Genomic DNA, 15,136 nt, shown 5'->3' with positions numbered 1-15,136 from the left:
TACCACACAACCTGACATGGTTAGCAAATGACAGTTCAGTAAGGCACATGTCCTCTGTGCATATGTAGTCCAGCAGTGGCCTTCACAGAACCCACTTGGAGATCTTTCTGGTTCTTTGCTAAGATACTGTGTGCCCACCACTCACTGCCCAGGGCCCAGTGACTGTAGGGACAGCTGGTCTTCCTGCCCTGCTCCCTGGGTGAAGTAAGTGGAAGCCCAGCAGGAATGCTTCGGTCAGCATGCCCGGTCCGTATTTAAGGGCTGCACACTAAGCCATGAAGGCAGAGCTCAGTGTGAGAGTTGACTGCTGCTCGGGGCCAGAAAGCAAAGGTGGCTGGTGGAAGAGAGAGACTATATCCCTGAAGCTTGCTGGCCAGCCAGACTAAACTAGACAGCAGTGCAATAGAGAAAAACACCCAGTGTTGGCCTCTAGCCTCATGTGGCCTAGCCAGTGAGGGAGTGCTCCTGAAAAGAAGTGTTAGCTTGTTTGTGGGTTTGCCAGGAAGATGTGCTCTGGCCAGAGGCAGACTGTTGCCTGCTCCTTAGGGTAAAGGGGCTCTTCTTCAAGTGGCATCTAAGGGACACATCACCTGAGTAGTTTTGAAGTGAGGCCACCAGCAGGGGTGAGCTGGTGTTGGAGGGGACAATCCCAGGCTCTATTCAGAGAACTTCTGCCCTCATCAAGGGGCTGTGTTTACAAAGTTCTGACCATGCCCTGTGGGATAAGAACTCTGACACTTGTCCCCATGGGGGACTCTCAGTTGAGCCCCTGCTCCTCAAGATCCCCATTTTTCTCCTCCCCAGGGAGCTCGGCTTTGCTCTCGGCAGAGCAGAACCACAAGGTCGACACGTCCGTCCACTACAACATCCCTGAGCTGCAGTCCTCCAGCCGGGTCCCCTTGCCCCAGCACAATGGACAACAGGAGCCCCCAGCTGGGAGAAAGGGCCCCCCTTTGCCAGAGGTGGACCAGGACTCTGAGGAGGACAATGAAGCCGATAGTGAAGAGGAAGCTGAGGAAGCCCCCAGGCGCCAGTGGCAAGGGATTGAGGCAATCTTTGAAGCTTACCAGGAACACATAGAAGGTAGGGCTTGTGGGTAATCAGCCATTCTGGTCCATGCACCCTGGGCTGCCTGAGTCCTGGTGCAAAACCAGCCTAAGTCACACACCCTGACACCCCTTGCTCTGCTGCTTTTACGAAGTCTGGGAGGGAGGCGGTGGCACTGCTCTGTACCCCAGCATCCAGACTCCAGTGCACTCTTTGGTGCTACCAGTTACTGTGTCTTTGTTTTTGCACATTATGAGGCTGTAAATACTGCATGTGAATTCAGTGTCTCACTCTGTAGCCCAGGCTTGCTTTGTACTTGTGGGGGCTCCTTCTGAGTGCTGGGATCATAGGCATGTTCTGAACCTCTTAAAAGGTAGTTCTGAAACAAAGCCAACTCACAAACACACAAGCTGCGAGAGCTGGAGCAACGCCTGAGCTTCTGCCTTTCCTCAGAAGGGCCCCCACCCCCACTCCCACCCCAGTATTTTGGGCTTATTGGATTTACCATCCACTCGCTGTTCCTGTACCTGTCTCTATGCTGGAGCATGCAGAAACAGATCCAGTAGCATTTCAAATGGCTTGGAGTTGAGATGGAAGGAAATGCTCCCATCCTAGGTGTGGGTGGGGGTCTCTTGAAAGCTGCCAGGACCCCTCCCTGTGCCTGGCAGCAGTACCCCATAGCTGCTCACTTTGCCTTGTCCTTAGCGGGGTTGGGAGAACTAGCCCCTCAAATTTAGCAGCTCGGTCCCCATGGTGTACACAAGCACAGCTTTCTCTTTAGGGCTGGGGCTTTGCCACATGCTTGTAACCCCTGACGAGGCTCATAAGGTGACAGCAAGGACAGGGTTTCTCCGGTCTGCATTTCTGCCCTGTCATTGCATTACCTGGTGCTTCGATGGTGAGGCTCTAGTCTTCGTTGTGAACCTTGAGGCAACCTAAGCTTTTCTTCTGCCCATTTTCTTTCCATCTTAGGTGAGTGCTTTCCTGTCAGTTGTTGTAGCTTTGTAATGCCAGTCCATTGCGGTCGCCTGTCTTTAACTGAAGCACTCTGGTATAGTGTCTTTGTGAAACAGATCCAGTAATTACTCTGGGCTTCCTCGAATACCTTAGCTGTCACCACCTTCATCATAATTTCCCCAAACTCTAGACTTGCTTTTGACTCCACATTTTCCCTACTGCACTGAGGTGGGTGCAGCTAAGAACACGCTGCATGGTTGAAGACACACGACCCCATACAAAGATGATGTATGCTACCTCTCGTCTTTCAGAGCAAAACCTGGAGCGGCAGGTGCTACAGACACAGTGCCGGCGGCTGGAGGCGCAGAACTACAGCCTCAGCCTGACTGCGGAACAGCTCTCTCACAGCATGGCGGTGAGTCAGGCCTGGGCTTCTTACAGGCACCCCCAGAGAGAAGCCTGTGCCTCAGAAATCAAAACTTAATGCCAGGCACAGTAGCACATGCCTTAATCCCAGGAGGCAGACAGATCTGTGAGTTGAGGTCATCCTGTGCCACATAGTGAGAGCCTGTCTAAGAAATAAAGAGATTTTATCTGCAGAGACACTCTTGTGGCAGAGAGGCGTCCCCACCCACCCAGGAGGAGATGGACAGGGCTTGTCAGACCCGGGATTCAGTTTGGGCTGAGGCAGCCGTACACACGGTTCTTAAGGAACACATGCTGCTGGGGAAATGTTGTCGCAGTCTCCAGGGACCACTCACACTGGTCTATGTGCAGATGGATCTGACCTGTGTCTTCTCCCCAGGAGCTTCGGAGTCAGAAACAGAAGATGGTCTCGGAGCGGGAGAGGCTCCAGGCGGAGCTGGACCACTTACGGAAGTGCCTTGCCTTGCCCGCTGTGCACTGGCCTCGGGGCTACTTTAAGGGATATCCGAGGTGACGGTTTCCCTTGCACCAGGCTGAACCTATAGTATAGAAATATTATCTATTTTATTACCTTGAATATTTAATATTTTTCACTGGGAGGTTTGAAGCTTACAAATTGAGATCGTGCCATGCATGAAGCAAAGGATTCCAGGCTCCAGAGAAGATTGTCACCTTGACTCCAATGTAACCAAGTCACCTGTCTCAGCTGAGACACTGTTTCTCTTTCTGATGGCGGTTTTATCTCTTCTTCCCCCACGCCGTTCTTTTTCCTCCAACACTGATGCCCACCATGCATGTGGCTGAGGGAGAGCCAGCTGGTTGTTTCTGGTGTTGCTGTGCCACAGGAGCCCAGCTTGCTCTTGCTGCGGCCCTGGAGTTGACCTCTTCCTCCCAGGAGACTGACGAGCTATGAAGGCTGGGTGCGTACAAGCAAAGGGCTCACAATCAGTCCAGTCACCTTCTTGTGCCATCATCAAAGCCACCGGTCCTAGGAGCACACAAGCTAGTTACGGCTTCACCCTGGAACAGCTCTTAGGAAAAGAGGCAAACCCACACCCAAAGGTACCTTGTTCTCCTTGGGAAGATGCATGGAGCTGTCCACAGATAGCCCACCCACTGGATTGCTACCACCATGTGTGGCGTTTTCATACAAATGTACGTTTTGAGAGAAAAGTCAAAGGTGCTTCAGCCCTGTACTGTGTATATATTAAAAAAAAAACAAAAGTTTTGTATGTTTTTATTACTTTAATTATTGTTATAAAAAGCCTGCCATTTTTACTATGTGGTTTGGGGAATTATGTTTGTTCTTCCTGTTTGGAGCTTTCCTTTGTTCTTTTGTTTTTGTTTTTTTCTGGTTTAAAAACACACACACACACACACACACAACATACCCTTGCTTTTAGTGTTTGTACTGCTGCTGGTCAGGATATTAAAATGCTGAAGTTTTAGGAAATAGAAGAGCTCGCCTGTGCAGCGCCCCACACGGCAGGGCTGAGGGGCGCCGGGGGCCTGTCTGCTGTCCGGGCACTCATGCCCATGTGCCGCAGGCACTTGAGGCAAAGCTATGGGAGCTGAGCTGTGACAGGCAACAGCTGTGGCAGAAAGCTCAGAAAGATCTTTCCCAGTTCCAATTCCTCAGCCAGGGCTGACACCTTGAAAGAGAACCTCTTCCTGCCAGAACTGTGGCTGTCACTCCATCAGGGTGGGGAGGAGGCCAAGCCTATCCTTGGCCACTAGGCTCAGTGGCTGTAGAGCACCTTGCTGGCAGTCCCATCTCCCCTAACCCCAGGTGGTTTTGTCTGACTGCCAAGAGTCAGCAAACTCAGAAACAAGAAAGTGCCACCAGGGTTGTGAGCAGTCAGCGCATCCCAGTTGGAGGTGGTGGCGCATGCCAGGGGGTCAAAGCATTAGCCAGTTAAATGCTGCTGGCATGTTCCTGTACTGGGCCAACTCCACACTGATGCCTGGAAACTTGCTAACCTTGGTGATGGCTTTGGGGAAAGCTAGGCCCGGTAACTAAAGACTTAAGAGTCCCTTCTCATCTCACAGGAGTCCCCTGGCTGAGTATGCCCCAGCCTAGGGCACAAGCTGGGTCACTGACCTAGCACTGCCTATGTCTCTTCTAAACGCCCTGGAGCTTCCAGCTCCAAACCTAGGGTCCCCGCCTGTGGAGATAGGAGTACCCCCATGCTCATAAGTAAAGTGACAATCAGGGCCAGGTACAAGCCAGTGAAGTGGCAGGTGAGTGTGCCACTCAGACCACGCATGGTTTTCCCATCCCAGAGACAGATGAAGCTTAAAAAGAACAAACAGTACTAGTACCACCACCACCACCTCTCCGCCAGGTACCACACAGTCCCTGAATATCTCCAGCCTTTCTCCGCTACAGATCTGCTCTAGGATGGACTATAAAATTGGCATGTATGTGAGAATCCCAGTCCTTGACCACGTCTTCCCACTCCACCTCCAGGTGACCGCTGCCATCTGTCCTGGCTGGGAAGTCAAGCTTGTGATGGACCGTCTGGGTGTTTGATCCCATGGCTCCATGGCTCCATGCTTAGCCAGATCTTTAAAAACATTTGTTTCATATAGTTAGAGCCCACCTGATAAGATCTGCCATCATCCCAGATGAGTGGCTAAAGAAGGCTGTCGACACTACAGTACATGGTAATCTTAAAACCCTGAATAGCACCATCACACCAGACTGTACCACTAGGGTGTCCAGAAAATTACCAGGAGCCCTGCCCTAACAGTGGGGAGCTACAGCCATGCTCACAGCACTGCCAAGTCTCAACCAGTTAAGCTGAATTGCAAACTAGTTGCCTCCCACCCCTGCCCTCAGATGCCCAGGACCCAGCATGGAGATGCCCGCACAGCAGGCTCAGCACCTCTGAGGTGTGCGTGAGCCACTTAGCAGCAGTCTGTGCTCTTTCGAGTCCGCAAAGCTTTGACTTCACTACTTGCCGTAGCCTGTCCCCACTGTCTGATCCAGTGCTTAATGTCAACCCTAGAGGCTCCCTTGACCCGAGGAGGCATCTCACTGGCTTTGTACTTGTGTGTGCCCTATGCCTCACTGCTGGGCAGTGGACCCAGGCCCAAGCAGGGGGAGGACAGGTGCCTTGGTCATGCTGGGGGCAGTTTAGATGCTGTGAAATTAAACCCGTTCTAAGTGTACTTGTTTGAATTAACTGTATTGTAATATTATTTGTTGAATGTAGTAATTAGGTATTTATGAATATATTGCTGTAATTTCTGACAACATCCCAAAAATAAAATCTTCCTAAATCATTTTAAGAGAAAATCTTTTATATTAGCACCACCACCCCACCGAGCCACAAGTGCTTTCCACAAATCAAGCTTGAAGACAGAGCTGAACTGAGCAGGCCCAAACACTCCCTGTGCATGGCATGCAGGAGTCCATGGCTGTTAGAGAAATGTGCGCTAAGAGAACAGCTGGCGGCGTCTGCATTCGATGAAGTAGGACTTGCAGCATGGCTGGGGTGAGCAGCACACTCACCACCTCTGTTCCATGCCCCACCATCGCACCTTCCAGAGCAGAGTGCCTATTACATCCGGAGCTTGGGACGCCCGCGGACAGCAAAGGTTTGCATACCCAAGGCTAGAAGTCCTGAGACTGAGTGCTGTCAGAGGGCTGCAGGTTGGTACGGAGTTTGTACATGTGATTGAGTGCCTGGGTGAGGAAGGCCCCGCTGGTGTTGATCTCCATCAAGGTCAAGTTATCCAGCTGAAACAAAAAGCAAGTGAGTAGAGGAAGTTGTGACCTTAAGAAAAAGCTAAACTCCACTGAACAGACGAGTTACTTGTTCCTGGGTGCTGAGGAGGAGGTCTAGTACCCTGTGGACACCAGGCAAGCGCTCTATCAATATATATATATATCCCAAGTCCCCATAAGCACAGTCAAATCTGTTTACAGTTAAACAAGCAAGGATGCCCTGTTGACTCCCTGGAGCATTCACACTGGCTCACAGTACCCACTGGTACCAGGTGGGGACAGGAGAGCCATGCCTACCTTGGCATGTGCCTCCTGCTGTCGCACGAAGCTGTCAGCAGACACGCGGAGCTTGGCCATGCGTGTGTCCCATAGATCTTTGATCAGTGTCCGGATGGTGTCTGCTTTGGGAATGTTGTCAGAAGCACTAAAGATACGGGCAGAGGCGAAACAGAGGCACTCGGTCAGCTTACACAGCGGGGGCACGGCGGACAACTGAGCAGTTATGCTGGCTGCTTCTCCCGAGGACAGCAGTTCCACTGCCAGCATCCCATCAGGCAGTTCACAATTGCTTATACCAAGGGGATTCATGTATCCCGGCCTCTGTGGGTCCCTGAACAAGTGTGGCAGACACTCACAGCCACAGCCACACATGCACAGAAACAAATCTTTAAAAACAAAGCTTGGAAAAAAAAAAAGCTTGAGCCAGGTTTGGTAGCATATGACTGTAACCTTAGTACTCAGAAGGCAGCAGCACAAGAATCAGAAGTTCAAGGCTGGGAAGCCGGGCGCTGTGGCGCACGACTTTAATCCCAGCACTCGGGAGGCAGAGGCAGGCAGATCGCTGTGAGTTCGAGGCTGGCCTGGTCTACAAAAAACAAGTCCGGGACAGCCAAGTCTACACAGAGAAACCCTGTCTTGAGACACCCCCCCCCCAAAAAAAACAAACAAACCAGGGCTGGGATACCCTGTTTGAAGCAGGGGAGAGAGGAAAGAGAAGAAGAAGCCTTGCACAGACTTGAGAGAGTACTGGGGCTCTCTGTTCTTTCCTTGGGGATTAGGATTGGCAGGTAAGCTTGGCACCCAGGTGTTTTCACTCATGTTCACTGTCCGTGGCTAGTGACAGATCTGACAAAGTGAAATACTGAAAGCCAGGAATGGCGACCATAACGCCAGAACTCGGGAGGCTGAGACAGGAGACCACCTGGATGTGGAGTACAATATAACTTCTTATCAACAACACAGTCTAGAGAGATGGCTCAGTGGTCAGCACGCACTGCCCTTGCAGAGGACACAACTTTATTCCTAGTACCCATGCCAGGTTCAAAACCACCTATAGCCCCTGCAATAAGGGACTCTCATACCTCTGGCCTCCGAGGGCACCTACCTGCACTCACATGCATATAGTGACAGACACAAATAATAAAAATTAATCTAATAGCACATTGGAGGGGCTAGAGCCATCTCAGCAGTTGAGAGCACATACCGCTCTTGCAAAAGACCCAATTAGTTCCCAGAAACCTACATGGGGTAGTTTACAACCGCCTGTAATTCCAGCTCCAGGAGATCCAATATTCTTTTTTTTTTTTTTGTCTCCTTGGGCACTTCACTTACATGTACATACCACACAGACACAAACACACATGTAATTAAAATGAAAAATATATCCTTAGAATACTGGAAAACTGGGCAGGTAGGACACTCTCTTCAGGGTAACAACATCCTGTGCTGTGTAACTATCTCAGGTTGGTCCTGAGGCTGGTTCAGGTCAGCAGATCCCTGGTTTTCACAGGTGACATAGGCTTACTACCCACCCCACCAGGAAGAAGAGGGCAAACTCTGTGCTGAGCCCTTTAAGTGGTGTTTCTAGTGTCTCTAGTCTCACAAAAAGCTGAGAGCCAGGGCTGCCACTGTGGGGAGACAGGTTACAAAACTGCAAAGCAGAGCAAAGTCTCAGAGCAGCCCCGCGTCCACAGAGTGCAAGGTCAGCAGTTAGCAATAGCTTTCCTTCATGGCATCTTTGAAGCCAATCTTTTTGAAGGAAGAAGTTCACACAAGGCGGAGGCGGCCTCGTGCAGCCCATCAGTCACTAGGTACCCTGGGCTGAGCCAGGGCCTCCTGTGCCCGTCAGCTCAGGAGTGCTTGGCAGGGCTGTGAGAGAACGTGTGCCGCGAACTGAACAGTGAGCACGAGCACTGAGACCTTATGCTCTGAGCAGAGGAAAAAGAACCAAGAACTCCAGAACTCATCAAGTGAACTACAGAACCAAGAAAAACTGGGTCCCTGGACCAGCGAGCTCGTCAGCATGGGAAAGTGTCTGTGGCTAACACTGACAGCCTGAAGCCAATCTCTGGAACCCCATGATAGGAGAGAATCTCCTGAAAGTTACCCTCTGCCCTCCATATGCATGTCATGGCAGTGCATGTGCCCCCAAAATAAATGTTTTTTAAAGTTTTCATCCATCTATCCATCCATCCATCTACCCACCCACCCACCCATCCATCCATCCACCCATCCATCCATCCATCCATCTATCCATCTACCCACCCACCCACCCATCCATCCATCCACCCACCCATCCATCCATCCATCCACCCACCCATCCATCCATCCATCTATCCATCTACCCACCCACCCACCCACCCATCCATCCATCCATCCATCTATCCACCCACCCACCCACCCACCCACCCATCCATCCATCCATCCATCTATCCACCCACCCATCCATCTATCCATCTACTTTTCCAGAGGGTTCCTCTGTGTGCCCCTGGCTGTCCTGGAACTCATACTGTATATCAGGCTGGCCTCAAACTCAGAGATTCCCCTGCCTTTGCCCATGCTGAGATTAAAGACTTGCACCCCCACCCCCCCACCCCCACACCACACTAAACATATTTTAACTGGGTTCCTCAGCCAAATAAATAATTTTGGGTTTTGTTGTTGTTTAAAAGACAGGGTCTTACTGTATAGCCCTGGGTGGCTTGGAACTCCTAAAGTAGAGCAAACTGGATCTTGGGGATCCATCTGTCCCTACCCCTGACCCCAGTCCAGTGCTACCACACCTGACAACAACACAGCTCTTGATAGAGTGCATAATACACAGAACATCAGGAAAGACAGGCCTCGCCCTATGCCAGTAGCACCAGCCTGGTTCTTAGTCATGCATCTGGGTCCTCTCCTTTCCCAGCCCCACCCCCACCCCTCTCAGACCCCTGAGGACACCAGCTCCCTGGGCCTTCCCTCCCATCACCACAGAACCCATGCCTCCATGGCCCATTGCGTGCACACCTCGATCCTCACCCCCTCAAGCACAGAGCGCCACAGTACCTCACAGAGTGCCCTACTGCTGCGCTTCCCCCCCAAACCTCACCCCCCCTCCCCCGCTCCTCAGCATGTTGTGCTCTTCTGCTCAATCTTGTGCTCCTCAAATGCCTTCTCTGGCCCCACCAGGCCTTGTGCAGCAGTCTAATGACCAGTTCACAGGGTCACATTGTTCCCTACCCAGATGGGCCCTCAGGCCCATGTGGCCATGCTGAGAGCAGTAAGCATATCCTTGGAGGAAGGGAGACCTACAGCTTCCCAGCTCTCCCTACTACTGTCCCGCTGCTCCAAGCAGACAGCATCTCTCTGGCTTCGATGCCAGCTCTGCTCCTGAACCAGCAGAGAGGTGCAGTGTCCAGCTGGATGCTCAGTAAGTTAGGTCTGAGCGCCTCCCGCTTCCATTCAACAGACCTGTGTGAGGCCTGTGTGGAGACGGTCCCTGCCCATCTAGGATAGGTGCATAATGGCACAGCCAGATGGAAGAGCACAAAACTGCACTGTGGCAAGTGCCAGAGCAGAGCTCTGCAAACACTAGTAGGCCAGGAGGTCCAGGGCAGGAGGACCACTAAAGCCCGGAGCTCGTGACTAGTGTAGGCACTACAGCGATATATAAATCAATAACAAACAAACAAGCCTGTTCTGCAGTAGACAGACCACTGGGATCATAAACCTACAGACTCGGGGCAAAGGAGAGCTGTGAAAGAGGGGGGCAGAAGCACCCCAGTTGTGACAGCTGGGAGCACCCTGACTTGAGACTCAGGCTGGAAAGGCTAAGGGGCTGCCGACAGGACCTCACGGGGCAGCCTGGCCACCGCTGTGACAGACACAGGGAACCCAGATCCACACACTTTGGGGCAAAGTTGGGTGAAATGAAGCACGTGCACGTAGAGCAAAGGCTGCTGGGTTGTCAGTGGCCACACTGAGACCCAGTGACAAGTGACAGGCCTCAAGTATAAGAATCCAGGGCGGGGAGAGAAGGAACAGACGAGAACAGACAGCCTAGGCATCTGCATGGAGACGCGTCCAGGTCACCTTCATGAGAACCCGGGGGCTGGGCGCACATGGGAAGGGGTAGGGAAGGAGTCCACAGGGCGCGCCCTGTCTCACGCGCTGACTCACTGGTTCAGCAAGAGCTTGGTGACCTCCATGTAGTGCGGGCTGGGCACTGGGGTGAATGTCTCCTCCTTCCGCTCCTGGTCTCGCATCTGTTCCAATTTCTCTGAAACACAGAGGTCAGTATGTTTCACCCTCACCACAGTGAAGAGAAAACACTTCTTGTTAGGTTTGGTTTTTCATGACAGGACTTCTCGGTGTATCCCTGACTGTCTTGGCACTTGCTCTGTAAGCTAGGCTGGCCTCGAACTCAGAAATCCACCTGCTTCTGCCTCCAGAGTACTGGGATTAAAGGTATGCACCACTACTCAGGGATGAGAAAACGTTTTTGTCTGTTTGTTTGTTTTTAAGATTTATTTATTATTATGCATACAGTGCTCTGCCTGCATGTGCACCTGCAGGCCAGAAGAGGGCATCAGATCACATTATAGAGGGTTGTGAGCCACCATGTGGTTGCTGGGAATTGAACTCAGGACCTCTGGAAAAGCAGTCTGTGCTCCTAACCTCTGAGCCATCTCTGCAGCCCTGAGAAAACGTTTTTAATCTTACAATTTGACCAGGTACTGGTGTCTTTTACCTAAGAAACGAGAGTGCCATAGCACAGGCACCTGTAACACAGCCACAGGGAGATGAAGGCAGAAGGGTCAGCGGTTCAAGCCCATCCTCAGCTCCATAGCAAGCAGCAGCAGCCTGGGCTACACGAGACCCTGCCTCAACAAACCACAGAAACACCTAACTACACAAAGACTCAGACAAGAAGAGTCTTATTCAAAGTAGTTTAAAAAAATGGGAATAACCTGGGGACTGAAGAAATGGCTCCGTAGATAAAGACACGTGTCACCAAGCCTGATGAAGGTAGACACAGTGGAAGGACACAACAGGCTCATCAGCAAGTTGTCTCTGCTCTTACGTGCACCATGGCACATGTGCAGATGCACAAACACAGTAATGAGTTTTAAAACTGGAAAGTGGAGGGGCTGGGCCCGGCAGTTAAGAGGGTACTCGCTGCTCTTACAGAAGGCCTGGGTTTGGATCCCAGCACTCAAGCAGCAGCTCACAAGCACCTGTATGTAACCCACTTCCAGGGGGTCAGATGGGCCCCTGCTGGCCTCTGAAGGTACACACACGCACACAAAACACTCATACATATAAAATAAAAATCAATATCTAAAAATAGAAAGTAACCCAAATACCCACCCACCCTCAGGACAGGTGAGCAGATGGAGGCTACTCATGTAAGGGGACACCTAGGAAGGAGAACAAGGTGATGACCTGGTGGTCACAGGACCAACTGCAAACCACACATTCACAAGGCAAGCCAGAGAAGACACCATCCTCTGGACATGAAGGCCCAGCCAGCCAGGCCTCCCAGACTGGCTTTCAGCACCAGCACTGCCTGACTGCTCCTCACCGGGTGGCAGAAGCACAGAACACAACACACTCCTCTCTCTCACCTTGGCCCTGGGCCAGCTGAAGCTGATAATGGGTCTAATGGATTTAGGCCTGGCAGGGCTAAAGAGGCTCCTCAAGGCACAGGAACTGGGTCCCCAGGTTCAGGATTATTAGAGTCATCCACCCCTTTAAACAGGGAACACAAGGTTCAAGTTCGGTTCAAGTTCAAGCACATCTCTCTAGTGTGAGTGTGACTTAAATAGACTGGCCTAGTTTGCTTTCCTCTGCCACAAGGAACACTGTGACCAAAATATAATCTGGGAAGGAAAAGGCTTATTTGGCTTAGTGATCAAAGTCCATCACTGGGGCCGGGCGTGGTGGCACATGCCTTTAATCCCAGCACTCGGGAGGCAGAGGCAGGAGGATCACTGTGAGTTCAAGGCTAGCCTGGTCTACAAAGTGAGTCTAGGGCAGCCAGGGCTACACAGGGAAACCCTGTCTTGAAAAACCAAACCAAACCAAACAAACAAACAAAAAAGTCCATACTGAGCAAGTCAGAGCAGGGGTTCAAGCAGGAATCTCAGGGAAGGCTGTTTAGTGGCTTGCTTGGTTTTCTTTTTTCCTTTTTTGTATCTTTTAGATTTATTTATTATGTAAACGGTGTTCTGTCTGCATGTATGCCTGCAAACCAGAAGAGAGCACCAGATCTCATTACAGATGGTTGTGAGCTACCAGTGGTTGCTGGGAATTGAACTCAGGACCTTTGGAAGAACAGCCAGTGCTTAACCTCTCTGAGCCATGTATCTCTCCAGCCTCTCGGGTGGCACCACCCACGGTGGGCTGGATTCTCCTACATACACCACTTAGCAATCAAGATAATGCTCCACAAAGCTGCCCAGCAGCTGATCTAATGGAGGTGGTTTCTCAGCTGAGGGTTTCTGTTGCCCTGGGGTCAAGCTGACAACAAAATTAGCTACAACCGAGCCTTTGCTTCTAAGTCTCTCAGGTGACTCCAGCCAAGTTCACACAGGATTTCCAAACTTTACATAATGCATAGACCCGAGACAGAGACAGACAGATAGACAGATAGACAGACAGACAGACAGACAGACAGACAGACAGACAGACAGACAGAAAGAGAAACTGCAAAGGTAAAGCCTGTCTCCCCTGATACATGATACATACATGATCATCTTCTTTCATTTTTTTCTATCATCTTTAATCTACCACATGCACTTCTGACTAAAACCACACACAAAGGGCTTTTAACAGAGTTATGGAATGATCCGTTCAATTTCAGATTTTCATCGTCCTCTTCCCTCCTAAAAACATAAGCCCTCAGTTACTTCCCAAGCCACTAATTCTGTGTGATGGGTCTGCCAACTTCTGACCAGCCACATAAACAGAACCAGACAGTCTCTACAGTCTTTTGTGCCTGACTTTTTAAAGGTTATTTTCGAGGTTCATCCACCTTGCAGCATATGTATCAGAAGCCTATTCCTTCTGAATAGTATTCCACTGTAGGACGACTGCCCTAGTTTGCTTTTCTGTTCCTGTGACCATGACCCCAGCTTGGGGAGGAAAGGGCTTATCTGGCCCGATAAGTGTCCATCGTTGATGGACATGAGGACAGGAGCTCAAGCAGGAATAAGGCTACTTACTGGCTTGCCTGTCTTTTTATACAACTCCTCGCCACCTGTGGAAGGGTAGCAGGGAGGCACCACCCGTAGCTCTGCCACAGCAATCATTAGCCAGGGAAATGCCCCCAACAGACATGGAGGCCAGCCTACTGAGGCGATTTCTCAATTGAGGCTCCCTCCTCCCAGCTGAGTTGAGTTTGTGTCAATTTGACAAAACCAGCACAGAGATGTGCTGTTTTCACGGCCTTTATACCAGGATTTTCATTAGCTGATACTCAATAAAGCAAACAAACAAAAACATTAGGAAAAACAATAATGCTTGTTTAAGGCTGCATCTCTGCTTTTGTTTTTGTTTTTCAAGACAGGGTTTCTCTGTGTAGCCCTGTCTATCTGTCCCGGCACTCCCTCTGTAGACCAGGCTGGCCTCTAACTCAGAGATCCTCCTGTCTCTGCCTCCTGAATACTGGGATTCTTCATTTTTAAACTGAAACGTATCACTAGTGTGTGTACTCAAGCACACAGGGAAAGTCAGAGAACAACCGTGGTTAAATATCTAAAATACAAATAGGACTAAAGTACCAGGCACCAATCAGCCACTGGAACAGCCACCAAGTCCGGGAACCCGGATCCGGGGTAGGAGTCATGCCCAGATACAAGCCCGCCCACCCAGGAATGCTCACCCACATCCATCCACTCTGGAGGTAGCAGACGGCACTTCTGTCTCTGTTTCAGGTTAATGGCCAGCCACAGGGGTACGTCCACGGGTAAGCCAGGGTTGAAGGGCCCGAGGTCTCCCTGCAAAGACAACACAGTGGAAAGGAGCTGTGACCGGTCCATGACCCCGCGGCCGCAGCCCCGTCCCGCCCCTGCCTCACCCCAATCAGGTAGATCTTGTCCAGACTGAAGTTCGGAATGATGGTCACCAGCTCCTTCTCGGCCAAAAACTCCACCTCGGCCGCGTCCATGAATGGAGAGTAAGAGTTCCACGCCTGTAGTCGCCCTCGGGATCTCAGAGGTTGCGTCTCGGCCGCTTCTTTCCCGCCACCTCGCGGGAGCCCGCTCCCCGACCGGAAGACGGCCTGCAGCGGTCCTATAGCAACGTTGCATTCTTCGCAGCCAGGAGGAATTCACAGCTGGTACGAGCTCGCGGATTGGTCAGTCAGAGAGAGGGGGCGCGCCGGCCCCGCCCCTGTTGTGTCTTGACTTTCTCCAGGCCCCGCCTCTGGTCCGTCCCTTTTCTTCATTGGCCTCCGGCCCTGCACAACGGCACGCCTCTTGCCCCGCCCTCCATTCCTTCCGCCTCCGCCCCTCCTGCGCCCGCCCCTTTCCCGGCTCGCCTGCGGGAGGCTGTGCACACGCGGCTACTACCTCCTTTGCATCCCCGCCAGGTTCACTCTCTTGCCTGCCTTTACTCCGGGAGGGTAGAGGTATGGGGCTAAGCGCCGATCCAGGAATAAACACATTCATCCGAAACTCAGCTCCGGGCCTTGGGACAAAGATGACAGAC

General features: G+C 51.5%; 2 protein-coding genes across 10 annotated transcripts in view; one reads left to right on the top strand and one right to left on the bottom strand.

The window, feature by feature from the left end:
• Window positions 1-3,654, top strand: part of GSE1 (Gse1 coiled-coil protein) — a 345,746-nt gene extending 342,092 nt beyond the window's left edge. For all 7 annotated transcript variants that reach the window (XM_084756158.1, XM_084756157.1, XM_084756159.1 and 4 more), the window contains 3 exons: window positions 805-1,083; window positions 2,316-2,419; window positions 2,810-3,654. In XM_084756158.1, coding sequence (XP_084612284.1) covers window positions 805-1,083; window positions 2,316-2,419; window positions 2,810-2,944 — 518 coding nt within the window. In that variant the 3' untranslated portion in view covers window positions 2,945-3,654. The remainder of the gene's footprint in view (window positions 1-804; window positions 1,084-2,315; window positions 2,420-2,809) is intronic.
• Window positions 3,032-14,708, bottom strand: GINS2 (GINS complex subunit 2). 3 transcript variants are annotated; one of them, XR_014774294.1, is made up of 7 exons: window positions 14,505-14,708; window positions 14,310-14,424; window positions 10,604-10,703; window positions 6,461-6,587; window positions 5,977-6,175; window positions 4,895-4,997; window positions 3,032-3,626 (listed from the first exon to the last, which is right to left on the bottom strand). XR_014774294.1 is itself a non-coding variant. In XM_084756176.1 (5 exons), exons 1-5 carry the CDS (start codon window positions 14,592-14,594, stop codon window positions 6,050-6,052), a joined length of 558 nt encoding a protein of 185 aa, XP_084612302.1. In that variant the 5' UTR covers window positions 14,595-14,708; the 3' UTR covers window positions 5,603-6,049. The 3 variants fall into 3 exon arrangements, 1 of the variants encoding a protein (XP_084612302.1); XR_014774293.1 differs by having other exon boundaries at window positions 3,032-4,997; XM_084756176.1 differs by lacking the exons at window positions 3,032-3,626; window positions 4,895-4,997 and having other exon boundaries at window positions 5,603-6,175.
• Between the last annotated feature and the right edge of the window lie 428 nt (window positions 14,709-15,136).

Source organism: Acomys minous, assembly GCF_964271855.1.
Source record: "Acomys minous genome assembly, chromosome: 14".
In the NCBI taxonomy this organism is placed as follows: domain Eukaryota; kingdom Metazoa; phylum Chordata; class Mammalia; order Rodentia; family Muridae; genus Acomys; species Acomys minous.
The sequence above is the reverse complement of the archived record's forward strand: the minus strand, read 5'-3'. Positions and strand labels throughout refer to the sequence as shown.

Excerpts from the sequence above, each read along its gene's own strand:
- GINS2 (XM_084756176.1), bottom strand. The coding sequence starts at position 14,594 with ATGGACGCGGCCGAGGTGGAGTTTTTGGCCGAGAAGGAGCTGGTGACC. Across the intron at positions 10,704-14,309 it reads TCCAGAGTGGATGGATGTGG|AGAAATTGGAACAGATGCGA; the intron begins GTGAGCATTCCT and ends TCTGTGTTTCAG. Across the intron at positions 6,176-6,460 it reads AGCAGGAGGCACATGCCAAG|CTGGATAACTTGACCTTGAT; the intron begins GTAGGCATGGCT and ends TTTTTGTTTCAG.